The sequence below is a fragment of the Coregonus lavaretus genome (genome assembly GCF_964263955.1).
Source record: "Coregonus lavaretus genome assembly, contig: HAP1_SCAFFOLD_2764, whole genome shotgun sequence".
NCBI lineage: Eukaryota > Metazoa > Chordata > Actinopteri > Salmoniformes > Salmonidae > Coregonus > Coregonus lavaretus.
In genome coordinates, this window is record NW_028159308.1 from 51,670 (window position 1) to 74,435 (window position 22,766).

At 42.5% G+C, this 22,766-nt stretch overlaps 1 protein-coding gene and 1 pseudogene across 2 annotated transcripts; one reads left to right on the forward strand and one right to left on the reverse strand.

The window, feature by feature from the left end:
- Positions 1–899: 899 nt before the first annotated feature.
- Positions 900–7,360, reverse strand: LOC311123026 (caspase-14-like). Its single transcript, XM_084197316.1, has 5 exons — positions 7,058–7,360; positions 3,642–3,858; positions 3,415–3,528; positions 3,184–3,296; positions 900–3,091 (listed from the first exon to the last, which is right to left on the reverse strand). The coding sequence occupies exons 1-5, from the start codon at positions 7,211–7,213 to the stop codon at positions 2,918–2,920; spliced, it is 774 nt and encodes a 257-aa protein (XP_084053442.1). The 5' UTR covers positions 7,214–7,360; the 3' UTR covers positions 900–2,917.
- A 1,305-nt stretch (positions 7,361–8,665) lies between these two features.
- LOC311123028 (caspase-14-like) lies at positions 8,666–14,302 on the forward strand (annotated as a pseudogene). The gene is made up of 7 exons: positions 8,666–8,680; positions 10,090–10,264; positions 10,371–10,505; positions 11,214–11,303; positions 13,124–13,264; positions 13,718–13,830; positions 14,162–14,302. The product of its transcript is annotated as a caspase-14-like (transcript).
- Positions 14,303–22,766: the final 8,464 nt, after the last annotated feature.

The following is a 22,766-nucleotide window of genomic DNA, read 5'->3' on the forward strand; positions in this document are numbered from 1 at the left end:
TATATACACCTGTTCTGAAAGGCCCCAGAGTCTGCAACACCACTAAGCAAGGGGCACCACCAAGTAAGCGGCACCATGAAGACCAAGGAGCTCTCCAAACAGGTCAGGGACAAAGTTGTGGAGAAGTACAGATCAGGGTTGGGTTATAAAAAAATATCAGAAACTTTGAACATCCCACGGAGCACCATTAAAACCATTATTAAGAAATGGAAAGAACATGGCACCACAACAAACCTGCCAAGAGCGGGCAGCCCACCAAACTCACGGACCAGGCAAGGAGGGCATTAATCAGAGAGGCAACATAGAGACCAAAGATAACCCTGAAGGAGCTGCAAAGCTCCACAGCGGAGATTGGAGTATCTGTCCATAGGACCACTTTAAGCTGTACACTCCACAGAGCTGGGCTTTACGGAAGAGTGGCCAGAAAAAAGCCATTGCTTAAAAAAATATATAAGTAAACACGTTTGGTGTTCGCCAAAAGGCATGTGGGAGACTCCCCAAACATATGGAAGAAGGTACTCTGGTCAGATGAGACGAAAGTTGAGTTTTTTGGCCATCAAGAAAAATGCTATGTCTAGCGCAAACCCAACACCTCTCATCACCCAGAGAACACCATCCCCACAGTGAAGCATGGTGGTGGCAGTATCATGCTGTGGGGATGTTTTTCATCGGCAGGGACTGGGAAACTGGTCAGAAATGAAGGAATGATGGATGGCGCTAAATACAGGGAAATTGAAATCTGAAATCGGGCTACCTGATGGGATTTTGATACATGCACAAAATCGCCATTCAAAATAAACGTTCTACCACAGCGACCATGTTATTTTGGGGAAGTCAATGTTAAGTTGCGTCAATTCAAATCTGGTATTGGAACAAAAAGAGGTCAATACACGTCTTCTATAATAGACTAGTATTTTAATTAATGCAAAAAACACTTCAATGGTAAATATGATGTTCGTATATACGGGTCCACTGAAATACCACGCAGGGCACTCAGAGAACTGATCCATTGTTATAAGTTCTTCTTTAAATACTCTGACAGAGATAGTTCCCGCTCCCTGCTGGCCAATCAGAGTAGAGACTGAGCGTGGTTTAGACTTACTCAGCCTATCGTTGGCGCACAGGCTGGTCCCAGCCCCTTGGCGCTTCACTGTTGCCAGGTGTTGGTTGTTTTGCAACTTGTCCAGAGAGTCAGCACCCATAGACACAGTTTCCCTGTACTTTCCCACCCTAACTTTACTCTTTGTACCTACGTCCTTGGACGGTTCAACAAAGAGGCAGTGTGAGTCACAAGCCTTATCTCACCCTACTCCCTAACAGCTCCTCACATTAATCACAGCTTGTTATGTTAAACAGTCTATATCAGTACAGTACAAACCTTTTATGTTTAATCATGAATGCTTTCTTATTAAGCTAACAGCACATCTAAAATATAAGAGAATAATTTCCCACACAGGTTAGGATAATTAACGTAGCTGTTTAGGAGAATTAACGTAGCAGGTTGGGATAATTAACGTAGCTGCTTAGGATAATTAACGTAGCAGGTTAGGAGAATTAACGTAGCTGCTTAGGATAATTAACGTGGCAAAATAAATGTACACATACATGTTATTCAATCATTTCGAGCGAACCAGGAACTCGGGATGAGAGGCAGCTAACTAGGATGTCTGCTAGCTAGCAACTTAGCAATGGGACGTGACAGGGAAAATATGGAGGAGGCAGACGATGAACTGGATTGTGAATCTAATGGCGGTAGAATCAAGGAGGATTGGAATATTGTTCAAAATAATGGAAAAAAGGAGCAAAGTAGAGTACAGTAAAGAGAATGTCCCTTTATATCTTGTAAGGCTTGTTAATGAGGAGCAGCTTATCGAAATACCAATCTTGAAGAATCCATTTCAGCTATCCAAACTGGTGGAGCTAGTGATGGGTAAAGTGAAGGATGTGAGGATCACGAGAGGCGGGTTTGTTGTGATTTTTGGTACTTCTGCGGATCAGAAGGAACGTGTGTTGCGGCTCTCCCGATTTGAAAAGTTTGAAGTGTCGTGTGTGTCTCTTCGGAACACGGCACCCCTCAAGGGGGATGCACGTTTGATAAATCGAGTGGTGAATGATGAAAAAGTGAAGAGTTTATCTGTTCTTTTGTTTTTTGATATGGAGTCTCTCCCTACTCAAGTGCAGTTGGGGTATATAAACTACAAAGTCAGAGCATTTATCCCAAGACCAATGCAATGTGTTCACTGTAAAGCTTTTGGTCATGTGTCAAGGGTTTGCAGACGGGAGAAACCCGAGATGTCCAAGTTGTGGAAAATATCATTTAAAGTGTTATATAAAAGTGATGAAAAAGTGAAATGTTGCAGTTGTCGTGGGAACCATGAAGCCACGTCTTTTGAATGCCCCGACAAGGGGTGAAAGAAAAGGAGGAGGCCAAAGTTAGGGTTGTACAGAGCATTTCCTATGCAGCAGCGGTTCAAAGGGTTGAGGGTTTGAATGGTGCTCCTGAAGAGTCCATGGTGGTGGATACAAGCTGCAGGGGTTGCACCAAGATGAACCTGACATTTTAAAGGTTAAGAAGGTGGGACTTTGTGGCCTTTATCGCTATGGTGATTAATGGCACTGCCAAGGTGGAGAAAAGGATCTAGGAAGATAGAAAGTCACTTTAAACTGCCAATGTGAACACGGCTTAAGGTAAACAAAGCCTTAAGATGCTTTTTGGGAAACCGGGCCCAGGTCCATTATTTTCAATATTTCACTCTTAGTGGCTTAAACTATTAATATATCCTGATCAGAGGGAAGGCTATAAATCAATGTAAACTGGCAGCAATCTTGCCATTCAAAAGTGAATGTCCCTTTGAACCGAAGTATACTGTATTCAAAGGGTGCCTATAGCCTTCTCCCTCCTCCTCCCATCTCCCTATCAGAGGTACAACTTTTTGGTCAGATTGGTCACGATTTGAAGAGAGCGCCCTATATCATCCGATGATTCTACTGGCGATGGGTTTCTCTTGATGCCTCCTAATGTTGGCATTAAATCATCATGTTCGTATCCGTCCTTTCTACCATCCTTCCTTTGACCCAGCCGTCGGTTCACCTGGAAAAAGATTCAAAAATAATAATAATAATACAACGTAAACCCCTTTAAATGTGACTTTATGAGCATGTTTCTCCATCAACCGTACTGACCTCTGTGAAGAGTTCATACACATCATGGTTAACGACTGAATCCTTAGTAAACACTTTGTGCATCTCTTCAAACAATGGGCATCCTCTGTCCGGGTGTCTGATGGCAAGTTTTCCTGTGATAAAAAAAAGAAAGAAAAGAGACATCCTTCAGAAAAAAAAGGTTACTAAAAAAATGGACATTACATTATTACATGAAGGATATAGCCTACTCGGTTATGTGAAAGAATTAACCTGGAGGTACTGCATACACTTCCATGGAGTCAGACTCGGTGGGAAGCAACCTTTTTGAGAACGCACCAGAAGATCTACCTCCATCTGTGTAAGGGTCTTTAGGACGTTCCTTCACTGAAAATAAATACAGAAAATAGAGACAAATGGTGTATTTATCAATAAACATTATACCAGCAATGTAAACAAAGATCACAAGCTTTCAAACACCAATATGTAAAGAGACACACCTCCCCTACAGGCTTGCACAACGAAGAGCTTTGGTTTCTCACGGAGGGCTGGACACTGGCTGTTGTTAAACATCTGGTAGATTTCCTCTAGATCCAGAACTTCTTTATCATTGACTTCAATGTGTCCAAGTGCACCATGGGCCATGATAAACATTGCGAGGCAACTGACGTCACCGCTCAGGTTGTCTCGAAATGACTTCAGTGCATCAGTTACGTCCTGAAATTTGTCAAATACAGCAGGGAATGAGATTCCAGACCTGGGTTCAAATGTTTGTTTTCTTTCAAAAATCCTTTGGTTAACAAAAAAGTATTGATTTCAGCACTAATTACTCTTAAGTCCTAGGGGGTTAAAAGAAAAACAACATGGTCTATAGTAAAACAATAGAATACATGTTGTGTTCATTCTTTGTAATGCTTTTCTCTCCCTTATCGATGTCTTATTATTATTGTTATTATTTTAGCTCTCATTCATTTGCATTGCTCATACTAAGCCTGGTCTCATAGACTAGACGTAACATAGTAAACTAAAAAGATGTGACACTCAAATTGATATGATAGCTTATGTTTGGTATGACAACATAAGACAGATGGTTACTTAAGGCAAAAACGAAAGTAGGGTGGTAAGTTGGGGTGGATGGGTGGGCGTATAACCCAAACGTTTGAATCGCATCACGGACAACTTTAGCATCTTAGCAACTTTTTAACTACTTATTACTTTTTAGCTACCTTGGAACTACTTAGCATGTTAGCTAAACCTTCCCCAAACCCTAACCTTAACCATTTTAGCTAAACCTTCCCCTAACCCTAACCCTTTTAGCTAACCTTTCCCCTAACCCTTTAACCTAACTCCTAACCTTAACCCTAACCCCTAACCCTTAGCCTAGCCAACATTAGCCAGCTAGCTAATGCTAGTTCCAAGCTAGCTAGAATTCATAATATATATGTTTTGCAAATTCGTAACATATTGTACGTTTCGCAAATTCATAACATATAATATGAATTGTAATTTGTAACATATCATAAAATAGGTGATGGGCATTCACAAATTAATACATGGTGCGGGGAGCCGGAACAGGCCGGGCTGGACTGGGAACACGCACCACTGGCTTGGTGCGGGGAGCCGGAACGGGCCGGGCCGAACTGTGGAAGCGGACTGGAGGTCTGGAGCGGAGAGCTGACACAACCCGTCCTGGCTGAATGCCTACTTCCACACAATACGCGTGAGGCATCAGCACAGGACGTACGGGGCTGTGCACTCGTACTGGCGCTACAGCACGTGGCACTGGCGCAGGATATACGGGACCGAGGAGGCATACTGGAGACCACGAGCGTTTAGCCGGCACACCCCGTCCTGGCTGAATGCCCATCTTTGCACGACACGTGCGTGGTGCTAGCACAGGACGTACAGGACTGTGCCGGAACACTCGCGGCACAGTACGTGGCACCGCATAACACGGAGCCTGCCCAGTCACACGCTGCCTAGCCTGAGTACGGGGAGTTGGCTCTGCTCTACCTCTAGGCTCCGCCAACCACCCTTTTAGCCCCCCCAAAAAAAATTATTGGGGCTGTCTCTCGGGCTTCCTCCTCGGCCGGTACCCTCTGCGTTGCCGCTGCTCCTCTCTATAGCGCGCCTCCACAGTCTCCTCCCAAGGATGGCGATCCATTCCGGCCTGAATCTCCTCCCAAGTCCAGGATCCCTTCCCGTCCAGGATCTCCTCCCAGGTCCAGGCTGTCTGTTCCTGGACACGCTGCTTGGTCCTCTTTTGGTGGGATCTTCTGTCACGATCGTTTAATGACTCGTGGAACCAAGGCGCAGCGTGATAAGCGTACATTTTATTTAGTACTTAACACGATACAAAACAACAAACAAACGATACGTGAAGTCCTAGGTTACACAAAACAAACCTTAACGGAACAAGATCCCACACCGACTAGTGCCAAACAGAGACAACGATATACAGCTGCATTTCAGAGTCCCCAGAGCCAGGGTGTGACAGTCTCGGATTTATGTACAGAATAATACGAAATGCTGTGAGACCAGGTTGTCACACTAGCTGTTTGTTTGTTCCAGTACACTGTTTTCAAAGAACACCTCTCATCCAACATCTATTACCAAAACAGCACTATTCCTCTGTTCCACAATGGAAATGTCACCAAACTCCCCCCTTATCATGCTTTTGAAAAACAGATGGTGACATTATATCGGCTTCAAGCCAAAAAATAACAACAAACATTGATATTGAAACTGAGGGGGAGGTGCTGAGCACTGTCTGTGGAAAGTACCAGAAGTATCCACTCCTAACACAGATGTAGACAAAAGGACACAAACATGGCGTTTTGAAACGACACTTTTGTGGACGAGTTGTTTTGTGTTCTTTCTTTGTTTCTTTGTTTTGCCTTTCCCTCTCTTAACCTAGTGAACGACGTCTCAAAACACCTCGGAGGCTCTATAGGGAACTGAACCAGAAGACATCTTTGTAGTGACATGCAGTCTTACTGGTTGCGTCATAGCGGTGGTGTGTCACACCTTATGGGCGATCCCCTCTTTTAACTTTTGTAATGACTTGAAATATGAACGCAGATATTTCCCCCAAAACATTGATGAACTTTTACAACGCCTGTGTTACATGTGAAAAGGCTTAGACACAAAAATCTCATTTCAATTAGTATAGGTCCACCGTGCCACTTCTTATGGTTAACATCTAAGGGATGGGGCAGGAGAAACGTAACCACTCTCAAATGCATAGCTATGGCTTGTCAGTAAGCATTTCACGGTAAGGTCTACACCTGTTGTATTCGGCACATGTGACAAATACAATTTGATTTGAACAACTAACCATCCATGGGATCAAAATGATTGTTTTAAAAGTAAAAGTTGAAAAATGTATGTACCAATCCCAGATTGGTTAAAATTGGTTTCTCATTTGATTATTGTTGCATTTGCAATGTACATATGAATATGCGGGGGGATACTAATACGTTTTGCAACCAACCCAGAATGCTTTAGAAAAACAGTCTCAATGGGATGTAATGGTAAATGCTGAAGGCCAGTTCAGATGATGGACGCTAATGTAAACACTGTTTTAGTTTCATGCACTACGCCTCTACATACTTTTTGTTTTTTTTATTAGTTGTTTTGTTTCCCTTGTTGTTGTTAAGTAGAGTTAGATAAAGGTTGATCAGAGGTCAATGACACGAGCTGGAAATTACGTCTATGTCCTTGAACTCAATAATAAGTGATAACATTAATGCTGGGCCTAGTTAGATGAAACTTCAGTAGGAAATAAGCTGTTTTCGACTTGAGCGTAAGTTAGCTTAGTTAGTGTTTACCCCTCTCTGAATAGTAATTATTGCAATCAGAGTGTTATTGATTGCCTGTTCACAGAAAACACTGAATTGAATATAACGTAACTTACCTCTTTGGTTTTGCATTCAACCGTATAACTAGATTCAGGAAACTTATTCTGTTTGCAGAACTCCTTTATTCTTTTAACGTCATACTCAGCGCCCGGTCTACCCCCACCGCACATTATCAAGGCTGCACGTTTGCCACTTAAATCATATCTGTCCATTTTGAAGCCTGGCTCTCAGCCTAAACAATACGGCTCTTGTGTTGAGTGCTGACTTTTTAAGAGATCGAAAAACAAAAGTGATTCCACACTAACGGCACCTAGTCAAAAAAGATCGATCTCAAAACAGCTCAGAGGCTATTCTAGGCTAGAACAAGAACACACTTTGCATATTAGTGGGTGTGTCATAGCGACAGTGTGTCACAACCCTCTTTCACCTTGATGACATAACGTTTGTAATGACTTGAAATATGAATGCAGATATTTTCCCCAAAACAATGATGAACTTTTACAACGCCTGTGTTAAATGTGAAAAGGCTTAGACACAAAAATCTAATTTCAATTAGTATAGGTCACCGTGCCACTTCTTATGGTAAACATCTAAGGGATGGGGCAGGAGAAACGTAACCACTCTCAAATGCATAGCTATGGATGCTACAACTAACCATCCATGGGTTGAAAATGATTGTTTTAAATGTAGAAGTCGAAAAATGTATGTACCAATCTAAGATTGATTAAAATTGGTTTCTCATTTGCTTATTGTTGCATTTGCAATGTACATATGAATATGCGGGGGGATACTCATACGTTTTGCAACAAACCCAGAATGCTTTAGAAAAACAGTCTCAATGGGATGTAATGGTAAATGCTGAAGGCCAGTTCAGATGATGGACAATAACCTAAATCACAAGGCCAAATATACACTGGAGTTGCTTACCAAGACGACATTGAAATGTTATTGAGTGGCCTAGTTACAGTTTTGACCTAAATTGGCATGAAAATCTATTGCAAGACATGAAAATGGCTGTCTAGCAATGATCACCTACCAACTTGACAGAGCTTGAAGAATTTTTAAAAATAATAATGTGCAAATATTGTACAATACAGGTGTGTAAACCTCTTTAGAGACTTACCCAGAAAGACTCACAGCTGTAATCACTGAAGAAGGTGAATTTAACACGTATTGACTCAGGGGGTGTGAATACCTTTTGTAAATTAGATATTTTTGTATTTAATTGTCAATACATTTGCAAACATCTAAAAACATGTTTTCACTTTGTCATTATGGGGTATTGTGTGTGTAGATGGGTGAGAGAGAAAAAAAAATTAATCAATTTTGAATTCAGGCTGTAACACAACAAAATGTGGAATAAATCAAGGGGGTACGAATACTTTCTGAAGGCACTGTATCTCTCAATAAGACCCGTATCATGCAAAGAGGACAGGGTAATAATATTGGCTTCAAGCCAAGCATAACAACAAGCACTCATACTGAAACTGAAAGGGTGTGAATTGTTTACAGCAGAGACTTTATATGAGTGGTTTACTGCTGTTCATTAAGGTCAGGGGAAGTTCCAAGTCTTTGGAAAGTACCTGAACTTTCCTGACGCGTGTGTAGGTGAAAAGACACAAACATTGAGAGTGAAAATTTGAAACAACACTCTTGTGGACAACATGGAAAGGCAAATGGTGAGTTGACTCTATTGACTAAATAAAGCAAAGGGTGAGTTGATTTTTAAAATTCCAATTACTAATCAGTACCTTCCCCCAGGGAGAGTGTCAATTCATTCACTATTATACAGTCCTGACAGATTTGAAAATTGACTTCCCAGCCAGTTGTAAATAAAGAGTTGATGTCACGTCTCCTCCGGTTGCTCCCCTCCGGCGCTCTGATTCGCTGGTCTACTGAGCCACCGGTCTGAGCGCACCACCTCGGCAACACCGGAATGGAAACCCAACCCACCCTGAGGCACTGCATCTCAGTGCTTATCACAACCGGCCGTGATTGGGAGTCCTATAGGGCGACGCACAATTGGCCCAGCGTCGTCCGGGTTTGGCCGGTGTAGGCCGTCATTGTAAATAAGAATGTGTTCTTAACTGACTTGCCTAGTTAAATAAAGGTTAAATAAAAAAAAATATATATATATAACCTCCGGCGCACCTGCACCTCATCACCACCCCTATGTAGCCCTGGACTGTTCTGTGCGATTGTTTAGACGGAACTCGCATGTCGGGACGACGAGATGGACCTTGATACCCTCATCACCACGTCCATCTGTCTTGACGACATGTTGAGAGAGAGACAGAGAGAGAGAGAGAGAGAGACGGCGTTCCCAACACCTCCCGGAGCCTCGACGCTCACCCCATCTGAGCTATGGAAGCCGCCCTGCTTCCGAGTCCTCACCCATGGACCACAGATCCCATGACGGCTCCCTATCTAGGCGGTATGACTCCCGTGAGTGTCACGTCATCTCCTATCACAAAACCATTGTTTTTAGTTCCCATAACGGCGACTGGTCATGCCTTCTCTTCCATTTCTACTGCAATGATAGATTCCGGATCAGCGAGGAACCTTATAGATCGGGAGCTGGTCTCTGAATGTGGGTTGCCCACCGTGCCACTGCTATCTCCGCTACACGTCACCTCACTGGACAATAAACCCTTTTTGGTCAGGCACCATTACGCACGTCACTCTCCCCATCACCATTCCCACACTATACCGGAGCACCACAAGGAGCTGTCATTCCACATCGTCACGTCACCCCTTCACCGGATCATCTCATCACCACCCCTATTTAGCCCTGGACTGTTCTGTGTTGTGTGTGTGTGATTGTTAAACGTCGTTTACGCTATCTTTTATTTATCTTTCTCATTATTTAAACCTCGACCTTGTTAATTCCTGTGTCTGCATCCTGTCACTTCATATACTCCGTGCTCATACACAGTTGAAGTGTTATGCCACAACTTTAGTACGAGGAAATTAAATAATGAATGGAATCATTGCACCTCTAACCCACATCACTGCAAGTACAATTATTTATCCTAAAATCATTTCACATGTCTTCTGATGCAGAATGTTGGTTTTTGTTGTCTAACAGAGGCCTGGAAGTTATGACATGAGGGGAGAACACAGAGCGTTATTGCTATGTGTCCGGGACAAGGAGGAGATGAAGGAAAACCGGTGCGGTATTGAAGTCGACCGTCAAAACAATGGAGAAGTTCTTTAAGCGGTTTGGTTTCCAGTATCACATTGTACTCGACAAAACAGCTCAGGTATGACAATGGAAAGTTATGTTACACCATTTACACAATCAATCAAATAAGTATATATTTTTTAAAACATGATCTCATTGATTGATCAATGTATTATTCCATTCAGGAAATGAAGCAGGAGGTGATAGACTTCAGAAACGGCGTCAACAGCAGCAGTGGAGACATCAGCTGTGTGTTTGTGGTGACTTCGTCTCACGGACATCGGGATGTCATCATAGGTGCAGATAAAAAGAGGCTGCCAGTGTAGTAGTAAATATATTAATTGTCGTAGTGAATAAGGTTGTGCAAGACCAATTGATGTTTAGGAGCTTGTTATCAATGTGTGCTGTTACAGGAGTGTGTCATGTGTCTGATATTTAACAGTGTGCAGATTGTTTGTGTATAACATTTGAGTAGCAATGAATAGACAAGGCTCCTATCTTGTGACCAGGTGGCCAAGGACAACACCCACGCCCCAGGCCTCTCAGTTATACCATCTCACGAGCACACACACACACACACACACACACACACACACTCATTCTCAACTCCCCACGAGTCATTCTCATGACACACAAACATCTCACTGCACGCACACTCATTCTCAAAACCCCCTTACTACTGGTCGGGTGCCAAGGGCAGAGGACTCTGCCGTGCACCAATGGGGCTCCTGCTCTGGACAGAGCAGACCCGCCTCCTACGCCAGGATGGACCAATCTGGAGGAAGAAGAGACAACACACGCCCATGCTTCTGCTACACTTAAATACTCATGTATACTCTGTAAGAACCACCCTTTTCAGCTGCCTCATTATGGGACAACTGACAAGGTCCATGCATGTAAAGCTTATGCTAGATTAACACTCTGTCTAATAAATCCATTGTACTAATCGATAGAAGGTGGTCTCCTGGTGTTTTCTCCAGCGTTGCTTGGTCTGTTTACCTCCTCCAATAAACGTACACCAACACCAGTAAAAGATATAATCGAACCGTTTGGAGACGAGCTGTGTCGCAAGATGAAGGGGAAACCTAAGATCTTCATCATAGATGCCTGCAGGGGGAGTACGTTTACACTTTCCTACCTAGATCAGTACATTTTGTGATCTCAACCTAGCCTCTTTTAGAATCTGAGGGTGAAATATTTACACACTCGTCTCCAACATGTAGGCTCAGCATTCCAAAACAGTCCCATTACAAGTCAGAATGTTGAAACAAACTTCACTTCAACTGTTGTCTGACGATTTTTGTCCCTATGTCGGAGGTAATCTGAAATAATATCCACAAGGAAATGTTACCTTCAGTACGCTGTGCTATGCACTGTTTTGTATACTGAACAAAAATATAAACGTAACATGCAACAATTTCAACGATTTTACTGTGATAGAGTTCATATAAGGAAATGAATTCATTAGGCCCTAATCTATAGATTTCAGGACTGGGAATACAGATATGCATCTGTTGGTCACAGATACCTTGAAAAATGGATAAAAAAACAAACAAAAAAAGCTAGGGGCGTGGATCAGAACCAGTCAGTATCTGGTGTGACTGCCATTTGCCTCATGCAGCATGACACATTGTGGCCTGTGGAATGTTGTCCCTCTCCTCTTCAATGGCTGCGCGAAGTTGCTGGATATTGGCGGGACCTGGAACACTACGTCAATCCAGAGCATCCCAAACATGCTCAATGGGTGACATGTCTGGTGAGTATGCAGGCCATGGAAGAACTGGGACATTTTCAGCTTTCAGGAATTGTGTACAGATCCTTGCGACATGGTGCCGTGCATTATCATGCTGAAACATGAGGTGATGGCGGCGGATGAATGGCACGACAATGGGCCTCAGGATCTCGACACGGTATCTCTGTGCATTCAAATTGCCGTCGATTAAAATGCAATTGTGTTTGTTGTCCGTAGCTTATGCCTGCCCATACCATAACCCCACCACCACCATGGGGCACTCTGTTCACAACGTTGACATCAGCAAACCGCTCGCCCACATGGTGCTGTACATGACGCCATCAGCCCGGGACAGTTGAAACCGGGAATCATCCATGAAGAGCACACTTCTCCAGCGTGCCAGTGGCCCATCGAAGATGAGCATTAGCCCACTGAAGTCGGTTACGACACCGAACTGCAGTCAGGTCAAGACCCTGGTGAGGACGACGAGCACGCAGATGAGTTTCCCTGAGACGGTTTCTGACAGTTTGTGCAGAATTTCTTTGGTTGTGCAAACCCACAGTTTCATCAGCTGTCCGGGTGGCTGGTCTCAGACGATCCCGCAGGTGAAGAAGCCGGATGTGGAGGTCCTGGGCTGGCGTGGTTACACGTGGTCTGTGGGAGGTCCTGGGACCAACATGCCGCATTTATATTTTTGTTCAATGTATTTTCAATACTGATGCAATTCGCACGTAGAAAAAAAACACTTGCACAATATGGCCGAACCTAACTGAACCACAGACCGAACGGCAAACACTTTGTGCTGATTGCTAGGAAACGTGCTTTGGTCAACTACGTTCGGTTACATTGAGCTATTGTTTACATATGGTGCATCACGTGCAATGGGTCAACAGGTTGAAAATACAACTGACAGAAAATGAAAGTTGTGGAAAATAAACACTTTCTTGTCAACTCCATCTCCACCTCCTACAGCTAAAAGGACCAACAGCACGTACAACCAGTAAAAAGTACATGGATGAATTTAAAAGTGACAAGCCATTTCAGACCATCCTGATCGATCCTAAACTACATTATACTGACGTCTTTACGTAACCACCTGACTGACCCCCCCCCCAGTCACCTCGCAAATCTATAATCATGAAACTACACCTACGTTTATTATCTGATTTATGTAGAGTAACTGTCTTGCCATGTTTATGTTTAAAGGCAACCGTGATACTGGAGTTACGTTTGGTTCTGCTGCTGATGAAAAACTATCAAAGGAAGCCATGGCTACAAAAGAGTACCGGTCCACTCGAGTGCCACCATGCATCAACGACATGCTGGTTGCTTATGCAGCCATGACAGGTAATTGCACTTGCGTGAATGCTTGGCTATTTTTCAAGAGCTATATATGTTTTGTTTGTAAAAAAAAAAAAAAAAGACATTTAAAAAAAGACAGTTGCAGGCTTTGGTTTCTCTCTTGATTTAGTTTTCGAGGTTTGTTCAGGTTGAGAGAATGCCAAGAGTGTGCAAAGCTGTCAGCAAGGTCATCAAGGCAAAAGGTGGCTACTTTGAAGAATCTCAAATATATTTTGATTTGTTTTAACACCTTTTTTTTTGGTTACTCCGTGATTCCATATGTGTTCTTTTATAGTTTTGATGTCTTCACTATTGTTCTGCAATGTAAAAAAATAAAGTAAAAACCCTGGAATGAGTAGGTGTGTCCAACCTTTGACTGGTACTGTGTGTGTAAACAAACAAGTGTTCTAAAAGTTCTGCAAAAGAACAAGTCATTGACAGATAATGTTCTTCTTATAGATTATGTGGGCGTGATGGACAGCACCTCTGGATCACACATGATTTACAACATTAGTCAAGTGTTTTCCTCACCTGATGCAGCAGGAGAACATCTCTATAACTTGTTTGTGAAGGTACAGTGTTTTTGGCAACTTTTCCTGGCAACTTTTCTATTCATTGTTAAAGCTATAATTAGGTATCTGGGGAATCTGTTCAATGGTCATTTCAATTTCTTGATATTACCTGTTGATTCTTGAAGAATATAACCTAAAAAAATACCTCACAACTGTGTTTTTCTTTCATAACTCAACGTATAAGATTTGATTCCTCCAATGTTTACATACAACACCAAAAAATAAACCAGAACACATTATACAAATCAATGACACTTCTAAAAACCCAAATCTGCAACAAATGATTTCCAGCCTGTATGTAGTGATCATACTTCCATTTGTGAACCCGCAGGCCAATGCAAAGATGGTGGCAAACACCGTAGATGTCACAGTCGATGAAGGGAAGCCGACTCAAAGAAGGGAACGCCGTAAAATAATTATGACAATGGAATCCACCCTCAGGAAAACCCTTTACTTGGGAAGTCCAAACTAAACTGGTGCTAAGACAATTGACAGCACAGAAGGTAGAAAGTAGATTCAGCATTATTAGTACATATTATTTCCTTGCTCAATTTTTTTTCAAATGTCTGCAAGGTCTTCCCACTGTATAATCGGTCTATTCCTCTATTCTTTTACATTTTTAAGAAATTCTTAAACCAGTGGTCACCAACCTTTTCTGAGTCAAGATCACTTTTTGAGTCAAAATGCTCTACCGCTCAGATTTTTAAAATACATTACTTTAAAAAATGTAAGTCTATGCAACATTAAGCAATTAAAACCAGTTCTGTAGCAATGAGGTTTGTGCAGTAAGCTATAGGCCCAATACATGATCACCACATACTGGGACACATTCTTCATGCACTGCATTATTTCTGTCTCATGCACCAATTCATGTTGTTACTCCTATGACCAGAGGAAGTAAAATATTCCTCGATATAAAAAAAAAGACACAAGCCGCTACTGATAACAACGCAAGTTTATCAAAACACTTTCTCATACTCATTCATTACAGCTGCAGTGCTGGTTGTAGCTTGAGTGGAAGTAGGGAGAATGCACATGTTATGGCTTGTTGACAGTGCTGAATAACACATATGAACTTACTCATAAAAACAACAGCTCTTTGCTGTATTTATCGAGTCTCTCTCTAGTCATGGTTTTAAAAACGTTCATCTCAGCAGTATCAACTTTGCTGTGCGTTCGAGGCTTTAATTTTACAGTCTATGGCTCGAGGAAACTGTGCAGACATGGTGATCTGAGCTATCTGATTGGCCAGCGGTAGGCCTGTAGATGCACTTGATTTGCTCTCTGGGCCTGCCGGGTAGACAGAGTTCAACCTTCAGACACATGAAATGAAATGGTTCAAAATGGGAACATGTTGCCTTCCCGGCACTAGGGCTGCTGAATCAAGTGCACCTACCGCCAATAGCGTGAAACAAAAATAATAATATATCCACAGAGTTTCTAAACCCAGAGGCGCAACATCGCGAGGCTTCGGTGAAAGCTTGTGAAACAGGCCAATCATTCCAGGCCGGGGTTTGGGGTGTGAGAAGTCAATGAGAGAAGTGACAAGTCTTCCTTAGTTCTACATGTTCTCCTAATCTAAAGGCACAACCTAGTCTTCCTTAGTTCTACATGTTCTCCTAATCTAAAGGCACAACCTAGTCTTCCTTAGTTCTACGTGTTCTCCTAATCTAAAGGCACAACCTAGTCTTCCTTAGTTCTACGTGTTCTCCTAATCTAAAGGCACAACCTAGTCTTCCTTAGTTCTATGTGTTCTCCTAATCTAAAGGCACAACCTAGTCTTCCTTAGTTCTACGTGTTCTCCTAATCTAAAGGCACAACCTAGTCTTCCTTAGTTCTACGTGTTCTCCTAATCTAAAGGCACAACCTAGTCTTCCTTAGTTCTACGTGTTCTCCTAATCTAAAGGCACAACCTAGTCTTCCTTAGTTCTATGTGTTCTCCTAATCTAAAGGCACAACCTAGTCTTCCTTAGTTCTATGTGTTCTCCTAATCTAAAGGCACAACCTAGTCTTCCTTAGTTCTACGTGTTCTCCTAATCTAAAGGCACAACCTAGTCTTCCTTAGTTCTACATGTTCTCCTAATCTAAAGGCACAACCTAGTCTTCCTTAGTTCTACATGTTCTCCTAATCTAAAGGCACAACCTAGTCTTCCTTAGTTCTACATGTTCTCCTAATCTAAAGGCACAACCTAGTCTTCCTTGGTTCTGCATGTTCTCCTAATCTAAAGGCACAACCTAGTCTTCCTTAGTTCTATGTGTTCTCCTAATCTAAAGGCACAACCTAGTCTTCCTTGGTTCTGCATGTTCTCCTAATCTAAAGGCACAACCTAGTCTTCCTTAGTTCTACGTGTTCTCCTAATCTAAAGGCACAACCTAGATTTGAGCCAATGTCTTAAGTAGTTGAACATGTTATTACTAGAACCTCGTGAAAGTGACAAACTGAAACGTTTTCATTTTTTGTCAAAAAACAACTTAATATCAAAGGAGTGCCTTTTGAATTGACGGCCCTGCACATGCGCAGTTTGGCGCCAGACGACGGTTAGACCCGATGCCGTGTTTCTGCGCATGAGCTTAGCTAGCCAACGTCGCCATGACATCGCCTACAAGTGTGATCGGAGATTTCTATTGGAGAAGCAGTTTTAGCCTGTATTCATACTGTACTGTCTTTGCTTTATAGTTGTTGTTTTTTACAGAAATGTTCTGTGATGCCTTGGAGATCGACCCAGTTGGTGACCACTGACTTAAACTGTAAAGTTGCAACCATTTAATAACTTTTTTGGGTGGGTGAATCATGTAATTGTTATAGGTTTTTCTACCAAACTGGTCTGAGCTTGTTTATCAATTGGTAGTTTGCTGAAATACGTCTAAAGACATGTTGATTGAGGGGGACACTATAGAGAAATAAAAATGACTTCATGCTTTCACGTGATTTTTCCATTTTGTCTTCCTTTGTGCCCAAGACTTTGGTACTTCAGCAAAAGCAAATTCAACGTCATCTTAAAATAAGACCTACTCCAAGAAATGGTACATATTTTCTCCATATAGTTCTGTAAGGGTGACGTTTCTTTAAGAAACAGTGATGAGCTATCACCAGTTGAATAGGAAGAGCAAAGCATTCCAAGTGTGTTCTGTAGATTTAGCATGAGGTTGTATTGGCACAACCACCCTGCACTGCACACCTCCCACCACTAGAGGGCAGCAGCAGCTCCTTCCTCCTCTCTGCACCTCCCACCACTAGAGGGCAGCAGCAGCTCCTTCCTCCGCTCTACACCTCCCACCACTAGAGGGCAGCAGCAGCTCCTTCCTCCGCTCTACACCTCCCACCACTAGAGGGCAGCAGCAGTTGACCCTGGTATTGAAATTATACAGTAGGCTGCATAGCAGTATAGAAATGAATGTGTTTGTATCTGGAAAGACTAAATGCACATACTCTTCATGGATCAGGAACGACAAGTAGAGTTGGGGTGTGGGGGTGTGGGGGGGGGGGGGGGGGGGCGCAGTGGTCTAAGTGGCGCAGTGGTCTAAGGCACTGCATCGCAGTGCTAGCTGTGCCACTAGAGATCCTGGTTCGAATCCAGGCTCTGTCGTAGCCGGCCGTGACCGGGAGACCCATGGGGCGGCGCACAATTGGCCCAGCGTCGTCCAGGGTAGGGGAGGGAATGGCCGGCAGGGGATGTAGCTCAGTTGGTAGAGCATGGCGTTTGCAACGCCAGGGTTGTGGGTTCGATAAAATAATGTATGCGCTAACTGTAAGTCGCTCTGGATAAGAGCGTCTGCTAAATGACTAAAAATTTAAATGTAAAAATGGGGTGGAACAGATGAACTAACTGATGAACTCACTGATTAATCCTACTGTGGTACAGATACCAGAGAGCCCTTCACCTGACTGACTATGTTTATATGGATAATAGTAGTTTTGGTGACCGGGAGATTAGATACCAGAGAGCCTATTTGTATTGATTCCTGATTGGTCATCAAAGAAAGTTGAAAAGGTGAAAGGTCAGACTGTATGTCTCTATACAATGATTACATCTTACCTTAACACAGACACAGAAGAAAATAAACTCTGACCTTTTGATAAATGAATGCAGTTCAGATTTCAGAGGGACATAAGAAGAAGAGGAACCGTCTAACCACTTCTTTATTTCACTTTCTTCACACTGTGGGAGCGAAAAGCAACATGGTGGTACTTCCTCAGTAGCTGGAGTCTCTGGTCCAGAATCATCATGTCGTCCACCATCGCCTCCTTCCCCACTAAAGGTGAGTTTGACCTAATCTAATGTATTACTATGGAAGGTTTGTGTAGAGTGAGTTTGACCTAATCTAATGTATTACTATGGAAGGGAATTCATTTTGTTTTTGTAATCAAGGAGTTATGCTATAAATGTTTTGTTTGTAAACGTTTATTTTATGGTCTGTGCTGTAATTCAGTAGCATTCAAAATCATAGCAGAAAGAAACATTAGGTCAAATTGCAAAAGGGAAAAATGTACACTTTTGGAAGAAAACAGACAACATTAAAACTTTTACAATAAACGTTTATAATGTAGATCAGATGGAGATCAATTTTAAAATGCCATTGAAAAGTATTTTCAGATGTGCCAAGTAGTTTTCTTGATTTATCAAAAGGTTTTAATACCCTTATAACACCTTTTCTCCTCTCCTCTGTTCCAGGAAGAAGGGAGCCTGTCTCCAGGGAAATAAAGAAACAGGAGGAGGAGGTGAAGGAGAGGTACGAGGGAGAGCTGGAGAGACTGAGGCAGAGACAGACTGACGAGCTGAGGCAAGCGAGGGAGAGGGGGAGAGAGAGGGAGGAGGAGGTAAGGAAAGAGATGGAAGAGGTGATGAGGAGAGAGAGGCAGCAGAACGAGCGGAGGGAGAAAGAGAGAAGGATCTGTGAGCGGGTGAGAGAAATGGAGAGGGAGAGAAGAGGGGAAGAGAAGAGGGAGGCGCTTCTAGAGGAACTGGACAAGAAGGAGAGAGAGATGGAGGAGGAGAGAAAGAAAATAAAACAGCAACTGTTGGCCCTCGCCCAGAAGATGAAAGAACAGAAAGCAAGGGAGGAGTGGATGGAGAGAAGGATAAGGGAGGAGAGAGAGAAAAGAGAAGGTCAACTGATGGACCACACCTGGAAAATGAGACAGATGGTGGAGAGAGAGGAACTATTGATCCCCATGCTGAGGAAGATGGTAGAACGAGAGAAGATGATTTGCAGAGACATGAAGGAACTGCAGATAGACATACGCAGGTAATCAAAATGTAATATATAAATAATGAATTTAATAATCAACTAATTGAAATCGATATTTTTGGATTAATATATTTGTATTGGTTTAGAAAAGCACCCAATTAAGACTAGCTGTCCCCAGTACGACTAGCTGTCTCCAGTAAGACTAGCTGTCCCCAGTAAGACTAGCTGTCCCCAGTAAGACTAGCTGTCCCCAGTAAGACTAGCTGTCCCCAGTACGACTAGCTGTCCCCAGTAAGACTAGCTGTCCCCAGTAAGACTAGCTGTCCCCAGTACGACTAGCTGTCCCCAGTACGACTAGCTGTCTCCAGTAAGACTAGCTGTCCCCAGTAAGACTAGCTGTCCCCAGTACGACTAGCTGTCCCCAGTAAGACTAGCTGTCCCCAGTACGACTAGCTGTCCCCAGTAAGACTAGCTGTCCCCAGTTCGACTAGCTGTCCCCAGTAAGACTAGCTGTCCCCAGTACGACTAGCTGTCCCCAGTACGACTAGCTGTCCCCAGTAAGACTAGCTGTCGCCATTGGCGTCAGCTAACGGGGATCCTAATAAATCAAATAAAACTATCAAAGGGTTGTTTGTCAGAGTTATTACAGTATGTTAAAGGGATAGTGCAACATTTTGCCAAACCTTTTTTCTACTTCCCAGTAGAGTCAGATCAACTAATGGATAGCATTTGTATGTATCTGCATGCGGTTTGAAGGAAGATTGATGTCGTTTCTGGATCCATTGCTAACTAGCGTTAGCGCAACGACTGGAATTCTACGGGAACTAGCATGCTAGCATTTGGTTTGATTGTCAAAAATGTTGCACTATCCCTTTAAGGCATTTTCTGTTGTCTGTGTATATGAGACTCCACAATGTAGTTGTAATAACTTACAGTACTGGAATTATCACTTTTTATTGCAGACTTGGTTAGTGATCATTCATCGTGTTCTCTGCAGATGGTGAAGGGAACCTTCTGTCTTCTAGCTGATGAGGAACAAACAAAATGGAAATGGACGAAATAATATATGATTATCGAATCCACTTTCAAGGATATCCTTTACTTGGGGAAGAAAGAGTGCTGCTGTCTACAGGGCAGAGATGTGGTTAGGTTTGGCACTGGGCAAAAAATAAGCTTTATGGGGTGAAAATCTAGATTTTCTTAGCTAGCCTATAGATAAATAATCCACTGTTAAAGTTTCTTCCATCTTTCTTAGTGAATTGATTTAAAACTGCACATGGTTTATGTGGCAATGACAGTCATGTTAAATTGACTGTTTGTTATTGTAAAAAATAAAATAATAATCTCACTATCGCATATTCTACATTTCTTACAAAATAGTTTGTTGTTGTATTTCAGAAAAGCACCAGTTGATTGGTTACCAACGACAGGGACCACTGTCATCTGGAGAACTATTCCAATGAGTTGGTCTTTTTCACTTGTTTCATTATATTGGCCATGTGATGATGTTCACTGCAATTCAGCTTTTAGCTGTGAATGTGTAACATGTATGAAGAGGACCACAATGGAAAAACGTTTTTAAAAACGTTTTTTTTGTGTTATCCTCCAATTGTCTTTTTTAATTTTTTATTGTCAAATAAATCATATCAAATTGATGGTATCATCAGAGAAATAACAATAAATGTACTACAATATTCCCTTCTGTCATCCTAATGCATATCCTCTTCTGATGAGCCTCTTATTAAAGCTACAGTCAAAACATATAAATTAAAATGATCCAGAACAGAATGAATATATATATATATATATATATATGCTCAGAAAAAAAAATAAAACATTCTCGATCCAGTTCTGCAGGAGGGGTGAGGAGGCTGGGCCTAGTGGAAAATAATGGGCTGTATTCATTAATGTAAACCGTAGCAAAATCTTTTGCAACTATTTACATTTCGCAAGGAAAAACAAGCGTTTCTCTCATTGGACACATTCAGGTCCTTCCCTCCCCCGTTTTGTCAGTTTTTTTCTTCCGTTTGGTTCCTGTTGAATACACCCCTGGCTGTGGTAAGAACTCCATGGCTCTACACTGAAGAGATGGTTTTATCTCTGAACATGCGCTCTAGAGGGCGACAGAGCTCCTTGCTCTATGATTCAAGTCAGTGTTTTTAAAAACCTGGGTTCTGGGTATCCCACAAGGGGTTGCACATCTTTGTTCCTGCCCAGCACGCACACAATTGAATCCAGCTAATCAAAGGCTGGACAGTTAAATACCTATCAAATGTATTAGTGCTGGGTTGGAATAAAAGCCTGCACCTGTGGGATACCCCCCCCCCCCCCCCCTGTAATAGTATATGCGGATGATGTGTTCTTTGTGTTGTATGGAAATAGCCTTCTATATTAAACGTGGCTGTAGATTTAGCATTAGGTTGTTATTAAAGAAACTAAAACAGAAAACAATGTTGAACTTGTTCCTGTGTGGTGATGGAATCACGAGGGCTGTCCAACAAGTTGATTTGTAGAGGAAGTGGGAGGGGGTAACACAGATCAATTAAATGATGAACTCACTGAATAACACTTGACCTACTCATCTCAGGTACAGACAACAGAGAGCCTATTCTGATTGATCCCTGATAAGTGATCAATAACAGATGATAAGATGGAAGGTTGGACTGTCTGTCTTTCTACAATGATTACGTCTAACCTGAACACAGAAGAAAATAAACTGTGACCTTTGATAAGTGTCACGCCTGCTCCCGCTCCCCCTCCCTGGCGCTCGAGGGCGCCAGGCCGCCCATCATTACACCTGTCACCATGGTTACACACATCAGCGCTTCATTGGACTCACCAGGACTTCATCACTGTTTTATTACCTCCTCTATATCTGACTCTTCCTCAGTCTGATCCCTGTGTTGCCTCCCCTATATCTGACTCTTCCTCAGTTTGATCCCCGTGTCAGCAGTAATGTCGTTATGTTTCCCCATGTCCAGACGCTGTCCGTGTTTTGTTTCATGTCTGTTTATGTTAAATGTTCACTCCCTGTACCTGCTTCTCGTCTCTCAGCGTCTATCCTCACAATAAGAAAACATTGCATGCAGATTAGTAACTGAAGGAGGACGCAACAGCAGACCTGGGATCAACAGATGTGAAATCATGTTAAAGCAGTGGCGGTCAGTGACGTTTATGATGAGGAAGGACATTTTTCATTTATTTGTTTATGAGCATGGCCTTATTTCTATTACAAAGAGAAAGCAAAGAGAAATGACAATCCATCATTACTTTAAGACATGAAGGTCAGTCAATCCGGAACATTTTAAGAACTTTCAAAGTTTCTTCAAGTGCAGTCGCAAAAACCATAAAGCGCTATGATGAAACTGGCTCTCATGAGGACCGCCACAGGAAAGGAAGACCCAGAGTTACCTCTGCTGCAGAGGATAAGTTCATTAGACTTACCAGCCTCAGAAATTGGAGCCCAAATAAATGCATCACAGAGTTCAAGTAACAGACACATCTCAATGTCAACTGTTCAGAGGAGACTGCATGAATCAGGCCTTCATAGTCGAATTGCTGCAAAGAAACCACTACTAAAGGACACCAATAAGAAGAAGAGACTTGCTTGGGCCAAGAACCACGAGCAATGGACATTAGACCGGTGGAAATCTGTCCTTTGGTCTGATGAGTCCAAATTGGAGATTTTTGGTTCCAATCGGCGTGTCTTTGTGAGATGCAGAGTAGGTGAACGGATGATCTCCGCA